The following is a 13,060-nucleotide window of genomic DNA, read 5'->3' on the forward strand; positions in this document are numbered from 1 at the left end:
CGCCATCTTCAGGGTGATGAAGGAACTGACTTAGTTAATGCCATTGGGAGGGAAGTGCTCGGGTCTGAAATTGGGTGTTTGGTCGTGAAACTCTGAAGGCTTCAACATTAAAACAACACAAACGCCATCTTCAGGGTGCTGAAGGAACTGACTTAGTTAATGCCATTGGGAGGGAAGTGCTGGGGTCTGAAATTGGGTGTTTGGTCGTGAAACTCTGAAGGTTTCAACATTAAAACAACACAAACGCCATCTTCAGGGTGATGAAGGAACTGACTTAGTTAATGCCATTGGGAGGGAAGTGCTCGGGTCTGAAATTGGGTTGTGGTCGTGAAACTTGGCAGTGAAAGTGTTGACAAAGACAAGGCCAAAATGCTATTTTCAACAGCAATAAGTTTATTAGATTTGTACAAGAGTTCACTACATTTCATTTGTAACCATTCAACAAGAAAATTTACCAGTGAACAACTAACGAAGTACTCCTATGCTTTCACAGCATGCAAGAATATATATGCACAGGAGCCGGGCTTTATTCATTGGTGATACCAAGACGTCATAAAGACAACTCTTGGTGATATGACTCCAGTCGTTAGTCTTTCTTGTAATATCATAACCTCTTCAAGGGAGTAGGCCAAGACACAGTGCTGAAGATGCACTTGTCTCTGCATTTGAAAATGTTCAAAATAAAAATACGTCCTGATCTAAAAAGGATATTTTGGGTTTCCAGTTTTTCATATTGGGTTGATAAAATGAAGCCCACTAAAGTAATGAAACCTTTAATGCTAATGCCAGTATTGTTCATGGAATTTACTGACTTCAATAACGCTTACACTCCATCTCACAAAGAAAGCCTAAAATGGTCCAGAACATTTTTAGATTTTGGGATTTCTGCAGGTTCATTCATAGCACTTTTTACAAACATTCACACCTTCCACTTTTCACAAATTTTGCAACCCCCTCCCTAAATGTTCTCAATTGACAAGACCATCAGTAGAAAATAAATACGAACTCTATCACACAAACAATGCCCGAATGAAAAAATACAGGCTGTTATAAACATCTAAAATGTTCCCCAAACTAACTGTTATTGGCGTGCATATATAGTACAAGCATTCTTTTTCCTTTCGGGTTGAAAATTTGTTGTCCCTCAAGCAAAGTATCAACATTCAAAACATTCAACCCACTCATTCATGAGAAATAAGTTTCAACTTCATACATACAAGATAGAAAATATACATGACCGACTACAGTAATGGCATAGCCTAACAAGATTCATGATTTATAACAAGGTTTTTCCAAGTTCTGATAAATGCAAACTGGAAAGAGGCACTAAGTGTGCAGTTCATTTCACAAAGTATTCAAATATTTGATGGATAGTCCTAACTTTCGGAGATTCTCCGTATCAAATGGGCCACGGACAGTCTCAACTTTCAAACACGAGATTCTCCTCAATAAATGTTCAACCGGGCAGCCCTAACTTTCAAACGGGAGATTCTCCTTATCAAATGTTCAATGAATAGTCTTAACTTTCAAATGGAAGATTCTCCTTATCGTCCAATGACATCATGCTATATTTCTTGGCAAATCCCTGCTTCCCGTCCGGAGTCGAATGTCTGCGAAACACGTTGAGCTTGCTGGCTTGTTTACGCTGCACGATCGAAAGAGGGGAATTGACATCAACATTTTTCGTGGCAAGAGGTGATCGGAGAGACGTGATGTCTCCTAGACTCCTCCTTGGCTTAGTTGGTTGATAGACGCTAGGTGAACTCGTCGATTTGGATTTGTTTGGAGATATTTTAGACACCATTTTTTTCGCCTTCTTTCTGAAGCTTTGGTGGAAGGACTTCATGTTGAATTCAAGACCAGATTCTGCAATGATAAAAACCTTCATTAGAATAATGTAGCTGGGTCGTTTTCTCCTCTAGTCTCGTTCCACCCACTTCATGAGAAATATAATGGCACAGAAAATGTTTCAACATGAATTTTTGGACAACCAACCAAGGCACATGCCAATTTAGCTGCTAGCTCATAGTGAGTATCAATCCTGAGCAGTCAAACTTACCCGACTGCCTTCTGTCAATAAGACAGATCTGATCCGTGGACAACTCAGGGTCGGAAATTGATCGCTGCAACTCATGCTCCCCCTCGCTCTCCTCCTCGATGTCCAGGTCATCGGATGCACTGAGCAAACTTGGGCCGGATGCTGTGGAGTGTAAGTGGGTGGTTGGGTCGCTGAGGTCCAGGTAGTCGGAGAAGTCATCGGTGGTGTCCTGGTCCAGATCGAGTGGGAGGTAGGAACCGTTCAATTGTTTTACCGTTGTCTCTGGAATGGAAGTGTATAATTGAGGAAATGAAACGCAGTAATTAGAGAATCAGTTAACCAGGCAAGTTGCTCTAAGTCAAAAGTTTCTGACCTTGTTTCTTTCCCATTAGGTGTAGACTAAATTCTGCATTTGCGACAGTTTTAATAGTTTGCTGCACTGGTCATTAATCATCCATAAAAGGTGCACAAACAATTTCACAATAGACAACATTTGAAAGTCAGCCAGTGGGTAACAACAAACATCTTTTTTTTTTAGTAATGACTTTTATTCTATCATGTATTAATGTTATGTTTTATCATAAATTGTAAAGCGCTTAGAAGTTTTAACAACGTTAAGCGGTATAAAAATGTTTTTAATAATAATAATAATAATCTTTATGACAGCGTATTGCAGGTTGTTATTACCCATTGACGGACTTTAGAATGTTGCCAATCGGAATCGCCATGAAATCATACCTTCTTGAATTTCTTGGTAAAGCGGAGTTCGGCAGATTCCACAAGATGGAGATCGAGGATCAATGAGTGATGGAGCAGCAGGGGCGGGCGTCTTGTCAACCTGAATCGGGGTCCTGGTAATCTCAGAAGTGGGAGAACGCGGATCTACCGCCAGGACTTTGTGGTGATCATAATCGGATTTCAGCGGCGTGTTGGATGTGATTCCGTCAAAGTATTCTCCGAGGAGGTGAGTGTTCATGGCACCCATGGTTACAGTTGCTGAAAGAGAATTGTTCAGTCACAAATTCGAAAGAGCACTGATGCGATGCAGGTTTTGACTTAAATTTCACACTACTGTGGTTGTTGGGTATAGAGAAAAACAAGACAAATGATGATGATGCTGACTATTGGCAGTAGGCCTATTGCATGATTGCTGCAAAGTAGTGTTGTCGTTGAGTGTTGTTATCAATTTATGAATACCTCACTTGAAAACAGTCGATGGTACATATTATTCAGCTTTTTATAAGTTCTTCAAGCTCTTGAGGTAATTAAAATGATAAGAATAAATAGTATAATCACCTTTTAAATCGGGAAATGGCAACTTTCTGGCAAATAAATTGACAAAACGGTCACACACAAAACAAGGTGCGAGACAAATAAATTAAAGTTCCCGCTTCAGCCAATGAACTGGCTTCTTTCAAAGTATTGGATCACGTGATCGAACCTTCCAGCCAATCAAATCGCGTCATTGTCCAAGATGGCAGCCTCCTTGCAACAACCCGAAATTTTGGCCAAAATTCGCACTCCTACAGGAGTCGATAAAGTTTACAAAGATGAATGTGCCCTCTCATTTGATAGCCCGGTATGTTGTCCTTGGGCATACCTGGTTTTGTGCGCGATATGTACCGTAAATCTTGCAAATATTGGCCAATTAGGGTACCGGCATTGTTAACATGAGAAAATATACAGGCAAATGTACAGTGTGTTGATGTACATTTTAGAATGAGATAGCAGATTATTTCCTTTTACATATTTTTACCAATATATCTGTGTTATTTTATTTCAAAGTGTTCCAGCAGTTTAAAACCAAAGTTTTCAAGATGTCTGAACCGACAAACCCACCTTGTATTGTACCAACGACTCGACAGGACCTGACTGACACTAACGACGTACGCCCCCGGCTAGGCTATGGCTATGCTACGCCACCTACCCGCTTGGCGTTTGCACCAGATTGTTTTTTGGCTCTCCACATCACTCAGTCTTTTGTTTGAGGCCTATTTTCAAACCAACCATGCAACATGTATCGGCTCGCAAGCTCCTTTATTGCCATTGGAGAGGGGTGGTCGGGCCACACTCGCAAGTCCCCAATGGATGTGTACTTGGCATTTTTTGTCATATCATTACTGATAAACTCTTGTTTGTTCCAGGAAAGTGAGACTGGTCTGTATGTGTGTATGAACCGTTTCCTTGGTTACGGCCGAAAGCATGTGCTCCAGTATTATGAGAAGACCAATAATGCTGTCTTCCTGCACCTGAGGACCATAAAAAGAGAGGTAAAATCAGTCTTTCCGAAGGAATTTGATAATGACATTGCTGATGATTCAGATAAAGTCAGTCTCAATAGTGTATTTTTTCATTAAACTTGCTGTCATGAAATATCCTTGGGTGATTTACTCAGTTCTTGGTGAATGGTGATTCTGCAATAGCCCTCTTTGAAATTTGTTACACTTTAGTTGGAAGATATTTTGAAGTTACACATTGATAGATCAGCAATATTTGTATTACATGCACTTATCTTGGTCATAGTCAATCGTAATGTTTGTTCTGTTGATTTTTCAGGCCCCACCGGCTGAAGATGATCCTCCAAAAAAGAAACCAACCAAAATGGCAATCGGTAAGCAAACTTGCTAAAAGGTATCCTCTTTTGTGAAGTTTTTGGAATATACAGTAGAACCACCCATAGCTGACACCTCTCTAATAAGGACACCCTTCAATCAAGGACAGTACTTGTCAGTCCCGAGGGTGTTCTTAATAGAGAGGTTCTACAGTATAAAGTGTAGGCCTTACCCCTGTTTGCAAATTACATTGTGTGGCATGGTCGAATTTCACCTGTCTCAACACAAGGCCTGTTGGGAGTTACCCAGGTGAAGACCATTCATAAGTGTAATGTAAGACGACCATCTGATGATTCTAACAAAGTAATATGTTGCTTTCCATCTACAGGTGTTGAAGGTGGATTTGCGGTCGATGAAAAGAAATATGAGTTTGAGTACCACAATTCCATCTTCATTCTGCCGCAGTTCCAAAAGATCGAGCTCACTGATCCGAATCTGCCTGAACCAGTCAGGCAGTCTGCCGAAGGGATCATTACGGCCGAATCGGCGGCAAGAGCGGAAGAACTCGCAGCAATGGCGGGAACTTGGGAGGGGGAGAAGATAAACAAGTCCAAGTAAGTCTGTCTGTTTATTTGGAGTCATGTTCATTGGTCAAGTGTCAGAAACTACGTATAATTGCTGTTTTTGATAGTTTTATTTGGAGTTTAACTCTTGGAAGCATTACTACTGTTTGCGTCCTTTGGCAAGGCACTTGTCCTGACTTGCTTCTCTCCACTTAGTAGTATGTACTTTGTAGAGATGGCAAAATATGAATGTTAGTCCTGAGTGCTGTATAGCTACAGCTTGCACCAGTGATAATCCCAATGAGGCGAGCTTGAATCACAAATTTACAGGCCGATAGCTAGGGGTCAGAATGTGAAGTGCTCTGAGCAACTGAAACCAGTTTTAAGTCTCATTATTATCATTTTCTGTAAGCCATCATATGCCAGAAGAAAACTTTCAGTGTTTGCTATTGTGTTTTCAGGCATGCAGACAATTTGGTACAACTTGACAATGGCATAAAGATCCCAACATCGGGTTGGAAATGTTCGATGTGTGATAAGAGGGACAATCTGTGGGCAAACTTGTCTGATGGCACGATCCTCTGCGGTAGGAAATACTTCGATGGGACTGGTGGGAACAACCATGCTATTGAGTATTTCCATCAGACGCGTTATCCCCTGGTGGTGAAACTTGGAACTATTACTCCGAATGGTGCTGGTAAGACATCCTTCTTGTTATGCTTGGAAAATTTGTCGTCTGCTCATTTGGAAAAGACAGTTCATCTGGCATCACTGAGTCTAAAGTGTCGCGTGAACGAGCGACTTGAAATTGAATTGCTTCTACCTGGCTGCGATTATAATCGCTGCTGCTATGTGCAACAAGCAGATCTCTTGTCCGCCGGTAAAACGGTTTGATACTGATCACAGGTCTTGCAATGGGAAAATGAGACTTATTTTAGATTCCCCCACTTCTGAATGCTCGCTCAGTAAACATTTCCAATGTGTTAACGCAAAAGAAACTGAAGATATCTACTTGTTTGTTTCTTTTTCCAGATGTGTATTCATATGATGAAGATGAGATGGTCGAAGACCCGCATCTAGCAAAACATCTTGCTCATTTTGGCATCAACATGATGAAGATGGAAAAGGTACCTCGGCTGATCTTGGCAATTTTTTCATCTAGAAATACAACCCTGGATTCTCCCCATGATCAAACCGGGGCCCTCCTGCGTGGTAGTCAGCAGTTTTTACCACTAGGCCTAATGGTTTGTGTTAGCCAGCAGTGCTTACCACTAGGCCTAATGGTTTGTGTTATCCAGCAGTGTTAACCACTAGGCCATGATAGTTTGTGTTAGCCAGCAGTGTTAACCACTAGGCCATGATGATTTGTATTAGCCAGCAGTGTTTACTACTAGGCCTAATGATTTGTATTAGCCAGCAGTGTTTACCACTAGGCCTAATGATTTGTATTAGCCAGCAGTGTTTAGCACTGCACTAGGCCGTGATGATTTGTATCAGCCAGCAGTGTTTACCACTAGGCCTAATGATTTGTATCAGCCAGCAGTGTTAACCACTAGGCCTAATGATTTGTATTAGCCAGCAGTGTTTACCACTAGGCAGGCCATGATTTGTGTTAGCCAGCAGTGTTAACCACTAGGCCTAATGATTTGTATTAGCCAGCAGTGTTTACCACTAGGCAGGCCATGATTTGTGTTAGCCAGCAGTGTTAACCACTAGGCCTAATGATTTGTATTAGTCAGCAGTGTTTAGCACTAGGGCAGGCCATGATTTGTGTTAGCCAACAGTGTTAACCACTAAGTCATAACTTAAATTTAATCCTTATCATTTATGTTTCAGACTGACAAGACCATGGTCGAACTCGAGATAGACTTGAACCAAAAGGTCGGCGAGTGGGACATCATCCAGGAGTCGAATAGTAAACTTGCTCCAGTTTATGGTCCAGGGTTTACCGGCATGAAGAACCTCGGTAACAGCTGTTACATGAACTCTGTTATGCAAGTCCTGTTCTCATTTCCAGACTTTAGAAGAAGGTAAGGGTAAATCAAATATTATATAAAAGATGGCAACACTTTTAAAGATCCTTCGCCAATTCAGATAAAAGTGCTGGTCGAAAAATGGCTGCCGAGCAAAAAGGTTTAAGTTGTGTTTTCAAGGGGTCACTCTTGTTTTGTGTGTAACTCATTATTTTGCCAGCTAGAAGAATTTCTTCTAAACACTTCTTCTGGATAGCTTTTTACAAAACAATTTCCTTTTCAGATATGTTGACAATGTGCAACAGATCTTCAGGAATGCTGCTGGTAATCCGTCGGGAGATTTTACTGTGCAAATGTAAGTGAACTTTAGTATTTCAAGTTCTTGGAATGATTTGATGCAGATTATGAAATGAAATCCATGCTGCAGCGCACAGTGTATTATTATGATTATCAAGAACTTGCATCCAGTCTAACAGTCAACACTTACTTCTTCTCACAGGGCCAAACTGGGCAACGGGCTCCTGTCGGGTGATTACTCCCACCCACCACCAGAGGGAGCGGGAGATCCACAGCCCGACCAGGGAATCCATCCACAAATGTTCAAGACGCTAATCGGGCGTGGCCATGCGGAGTTTTCAACCAAGCGCCAACAGGACGCGCAGGAGTTCATTCTTCATATGTTCAATCTGATTGAGGTGAGGGTGGAGATGCTTGTCATTTCAATATCTAGAACATATTACTTCATTGTGTTTTCGGTTGTATCTAAAAAAATACTTGACTTCGGTTTCAGCGGAGCAGCCGAGACCAGCTGAATCCGTGTGATTGTTTCAAGTTCCAAATCGAAGAAAGAATCCAATGTATACAGTCGAAAAAGGTGAAATATTCCAACCGAGAAGAGAATATACTGGCTCTGCCAATCCCCATGGATGTGGCTACTAATATGGGTAAGCACTTTTCAATTTTGATAAGCCACTAAGTGTAGGAATTTGAAATAATTGTCGGACATTCTGAAAAATGAGAAAAATTACCTTTCTTCTTTCTGCGTTCAACCTGCCCAAGCTATTACTTCAGTCCTTTGGTGGAGATGAAGCGGCTCCTTTTAACTTCCATGACGGATTCTTTATAAGTCATCTCCCAACTATTTCAGATGAGGTTGCCAAGTATGAGGCAAAGAAGAAACTTCTCCAAGAATCTGGACATGCAGTGTGAGTATTTCTGTGCCATTCGATTAGTCTAATTGGTTGAATGAGGTCGACTATATCAAGCCGTTTGCACGGTACCTAACCAGCCCTGATCACTCACGACGTCATGAATGGCACAAGTCTGGTAATGACGCAAAGAAGTACAGTCAGCCAAACCAGATATGTTTGATATTGCATTATACTGCCGATTTCTACAGAGTATGTTTGTTCATTTCAAGTTTTAAGGGATTGATGCCAAGAACTGTGCTGTCCTTTTTCCAGTGACCCTAAGGAGATTGTGCGACCCAAGATCTCGTTGAAGAACTGTATTGATGCATTCCTGGCGGACGAGGTTGTCGACGACTTTTATAGTACGGCATTAGAATCGAGATCTGTTGCTAGCAAGTAAGTCCTTTATAGATGAAATCCTATAGGCGTCTTCAGTCCTTATGGGCTGATGTGTGAAGCTACTGGTCTGATTTCATCAAAGACAAGCCCATAATCTCTGCAGAAAAAAAATCGCAAAAGTTGGACAGGAGTTTGTCAAAGATCTTCACCAAAATAATTCAATAGTAGTCATGTTTTGCTTACGTCTATTTTCTGTGAGAGAAAGACAGGAGATATGCTGGTGCAAGTGGGTCTTTTTTGTGTACTTAAATCTGGGTCATCTGCATGCTCCTCCCCTCGTTCAGTATCGTTTTCTTTCATTTTCAGACGTACAAGAATCTCCACTTTCCCCGATTACCTGATTATCCAACTAAAGAAGTTCACGATAGGCGATGACTGGACTCCAAAGAAATTAGGTAATGGCACGAAAAGATGACTAAATGTTGCATTTGCTGTTGAAATATATAGTAAAACCTCTCTATTAAGGACACCCTTGGGACAGGCAAGTGCTGTCCTTGATAGAGAGGTTTGTCATGATTAGAGAGGTCGAATTAAAAGGCAACAACCAATTTTGGGACAAAACAAGTGTCCTTAATTGAAAGGGTGTCCTTTATACAGAGGTGTCCGCTAAGGGAGGTTCAACTGTATTGGTAAACGGCTTTCTACATTTTGGGCATACTTGAAGAGAATAAGATGAAACATTTTGAAAACGTTCTTATTTTGTGTTTCCCTTTCAGATGTGTCTATGGACATGCCAGACGAGGTTGACTTTGGGAATATGAAGGGTGCGGGCAAACAGACAGGGGAGGAGGATCTACCGGAACCTGGGGGAGATGTACCGGGTGAGTTGGAATAATCTTGGTGCCTCGTTGGTAAAGAAGACTTTGACTTCGAAATGGTTTAGGTTTTGTGTGAAGTGATATTGGCTTCTTCTGGTAATTTAAGAGTTACAAATAATAGCACATTTTTCATATTTTTAGGCGAATTTCAACTCGAGCTCCATCGGTCCATTTAGTCATCTGAACATGATTTGCCAATCAAATATGGTGTCACAATCACACGGGTTTCCCAGTTGCAAAAGAGTTGTATCGAGGCTTGTAAAAAGGCTGTATGTGACTTCTTGAGTCGAGACGCTATACAATGCCTTCATGCTTGAAAAAACTTTTTTGATTTTTCAGCTGTCCAGATAGATCCAATAGCAGTGCAACAGCTGTCTGACATGGGCTTCCCGGCCGAGGCTTGTAAAAAGGCTGTCTATATGACCAAGAATGCTGGGGTCGAGATCGCTATGCAATGGGTGATGGAACACATGGAAGATGCAGGTAAGAAATTGATTCTCTGATCTATTTTCGGGTAAGTTTTGGGAAGGTGTTGTCTGGTTTCAAGGGTGGGAAGCTGTTCTTTGTTTTCAGAGAACAGCCTCCCAGGTTATAAATGCGCATTCATTTTCGAGGGTTTTCAAGTTCTAGCCAAAATGGTGGAAACTATGGTCAACCCTTAACATACCAACTTCTCCTTCCAGATTTTGCTGCACCATTTGTGATACCAAGCAAAGAACAATCTTCAGCTGGCTTCACTGCCAACGAAGAACACATCATCATGCTCATGTCCATGGGATTTACACGCGAGCAGACGATTAGGGCTCTCAAGGCGACCGACAACAACCTGGAACGGGCTGCCGATTGGATCTTCAGCCACGCCAATGAGCCCATGGACACCGGGAGCGGCGAGGCTGCTGGGCCGCAGTACAGGGATGGAAATACGAGTGAGTTGGTTCGATTGTGGCCTAGTTTCAATTGCCCAGTTCATGCATGGGAACTTGAAAGTGGAAGAGATTAATCCTGGGATGCGACATTTCTGATTTTTGGAGGATTTATGTTTTTTCTCCTTTTAAAATGTTAGGGCAGTTCAGGGGACAGCATTTTCTCATGAAAGAAACTTCAATTTCTTTTGCTCTTGGCTGACAGGGTTCTCCACAGGGTTTTGTCAAGGTAGGGTGGTACCCTTGATATTGTGTGCCACACAAGGTAGGGTGGCCAGGAAGTCAAGGTAGGGTGGCCCTATAGAAACCCTTTACAAAATTCGAGAGCAAGGTAGGGTGGCTCTTCCAAGGGAGGGTAGTAAGCCCCGACAAAAGGCCTTGCGGAGAACACGGGGGCACTGTCACATTCCTGATCATCTGCTCCTTAGACCATGTAGTAAAATGTTACTTTTCCTTTCCTTTCAGAATACAAATTAGTCGCTTTCATCTCTCACATGGGGATGTCCACGCAGTGCGGCCATTACGTCTGCCATATCCTCAAAGATGGCCGCTGGACGATATTCAACGACGAGAACGTAGCCCTATCGGAACATCCTCCGAAGGATTTGGCCTATATTTACTTCTACCAGCGGTTATAAGAAGAGTTGGTGATTGACAATGAAAATGGCTGCCAAACACTTTCTGTGTCTCCACAAGAAGATTTCAGATGTACAAGATTCCATCAACCGATGCAACCATTTTGAGATATCATAACATATGCTCTAGGGTCACTGTGAAACTAGTATTCAAATCTATAAACAGGCGCAATGGATCCAACAAAAATAGATTTCAATGAAGAAATGTGATAGAATGTTCGAGTCCTGAACAAATTTAAACTGTTCATCAACTAAAAAAAGAAGTGTTTAAGTAGGATATCATCTCATCACTTGTCACTGTGAAACCAGGATTCTAGTCTTTGTTTCCACCAAAAAAATTATTTCAATAAAGAAATATGGTGGAACAAAGTTAAAAACTGTTCATTCACTACCAGTTGGAAAACTTAACCCGAAGCTTTTACTTCCAACTTGAAGCTTCGTCATTGACCAGACATGTGACTCGAAGATGCTGTCCCATATTCCCATACGGTATAGTGCTAGTTCCTATAGAGTTACTACTCATATGTGCTTTGATGTACTCTTGCCCTTTCACAGCTTGAACTGGAAACAATCGTCATAACTCCGATATAAGTATAAGTGGTCAAAATATACGCTTATGTAACTGTATACTGTGTGTATTCAAAAGTTCCAAAATGGCCCCCACATGATGTGATAATTTCAAATCCGGTTTTGAATTTTCCATTTTGTGTGGGATTCGCTGCTATTGTTGGGTAGAAGGTGACTGGGTAGCTGACAGCTTGGTGATATTGCCCTCAGTAATGCCATTAGACCTTTAACACAGGCCAGGTGGAGTGGGTTGTAAGCTATGGAATAGAGGATGAAGCAATTTGAACTTTCTTGATAACACTGCTTATACACAAATATGTGCTGCCATCTATTAGATGAAAATGACATTTACATGTACATGTATGTGCTAAGTTGATGCTTTTCAACTACCTCTGAGAATATGCATTTGATGTTTACAAAATGATGGACCCTTTGAATTTATGGTCTCAAATTGATTTTTGATGTTTCTTGAGCTTCCGGCTTGAACTTTCAATATTACAGGCCTACAACGTTCGCCAAAAAATTTGAAATTTGCAACTGAATTAGAAAATTTCAAATCGGGTAAATAGGTATTGAAAATCAATTTCAACAATGCTGTTTTGTAGATAGATATACAAAAATTATAATTTTCAGCTTAAGATTCAGCATAGTTGTATTCATGATAATTGCGCTGTGGCACTGGGTATAACTGAAGTTCTATTTTCTTGAGTCACCAGTAATTACAAATGGTATACCCCTTTAAAAGGGATCCAATCATGAGTAAAAACTTCTTATTTGGCCATGCTCATCGTAGTAAATATCAGTATTTAGGATGACCTCTTTTACAAGTCGGTAATGCAGTGGAAAATGTTATGTAATCTGGCCAAGTAATCAGCTCACATGATGACAGTTTCAAGGATCCCATTGGTGATGCAAGGTTTGTCAATGAAGGCAAAAAATGACTCTTCACTGTGTTCACCTTGGGGAGAGTCCTTGCATCTAGTGAATCCAGTGAATATTTTCGTTTCTACGTTTTCAAAGAATTGAATATGCTTTCATTACTTTTTCATCTCATTGTTTGTAAATTGGTTAAACATATTGTTATTATTTAATTGATGTTTGTCTTACAATAAATGCTAGCTGTTTTGGAATGAAAAGTTTAGTTTTTTTTGTGCTGCTGGTAGTCATGAGGAAAAGTGAGCGTTTACTATCCTTTCTAAGAACTGCTTCGCTGAGAACGTTTCGCATTCCTGTTTCTTTATCGGAAATACAAAAAAGGCCGAGATTTCATCTGGGAGTGAGCGTCGGCCAAACAATCTCTCAAGACACGCCTACTGTTACTTTATTCTCTGAATCGTGTCATTGTGGCATGGGTAATCGTCGGTTACTTCGACTTTTGTTCCCTCCAGTGAACCACAATGCT

At 41.1% G+C, this 13,060-nt stretch overlaps 2 protein-coding genes across 2 annotated transcripts; one reads left to right on the plus strand and one right to left on the minus strand.

Moving 5' to 3' along the window:
- Positions 1 to 381: 381 nt before the first annotated feature.
- LOC135496978 (cell division cycle-associated protein 3-like) lies at positions 382 to 3,398 on the minus strand. The gene is made up of 4 exons (XM_064786584.1): positions 3,335 to 3,398; positions 2,777 to 3,034; positions 2,060 to 2,320; positions 382 to 1,866 (listed from the first exon to the last, which is right to left on the minus strand). The coding sequence occupies exons 2-4, from the start codon at positions 3,021 to 3,023 to the stop codon at positions 1,520 to 1,522; spliced, it is 855 nt and encodes a 284-aa protein (XP_064642654.1). The 5' UTR covers positions 3,024 to 3,034; positions 3,335 to 3,398; the 3' UTR covers positions 382 to 1,519.
- A 106-nt stretch (positions 3,399 to 3,504) lies between these two features.
- LOC135497043 (ubiquitin carboxyl-terminal hydrolase 5-like) lies at positions 3,505 to 12,774 on the plus strand. The gene is made up of 17 exons (XM_064786702.1): positions 3,505 to 3,617; positions 4,183 to 4,308; positions 4,595 to 4,649; positions 4,979 to 5,204; positions 5,615 to 5,850; positions 6,186 to 6,280; positions 6,990 to 7,183; positions 7,410 to 7,481; positions 7,626 to 7,821; positions 7,917 to 8,070; positions 8,274 to 8,331; positions 8,590 to 8,712; positions 9,022 to 9,110; positions 9,432 to 9,536; positions 9,873 to 10,016; positions 10,217 to 10,459; positions 10,922 to 12,774. The coding sequence occupies exons 1-17, from the start codon at positions 3,513 to 3,515 to the stop codon at positions 11,092 to 11,094; spliced, it is 2,394 nt and encodes a 797-aa protein (XP_064642772.1). The 5' UTR covers positions 3,505 to 3,512; the 3' UTR covers positions 11,095 to 12,774.
- Positions 12,775 to 13,060: the final 286 nt, after the last annotated feature.

Source organism: Lineus longissimus, chromosome 12 (assembly GCF_910592395.1).
Source record: "Lineus longissimus chromosome 12, tnLinLong1.2, whole genome shotgun sequence".
Classification (NCBI taxonomy): Eukaryota; Metazoa; Nemertea; class Pilidiophora; order Heteronemertea; family Lineidae; genus Lineus; species Lineus longissimus.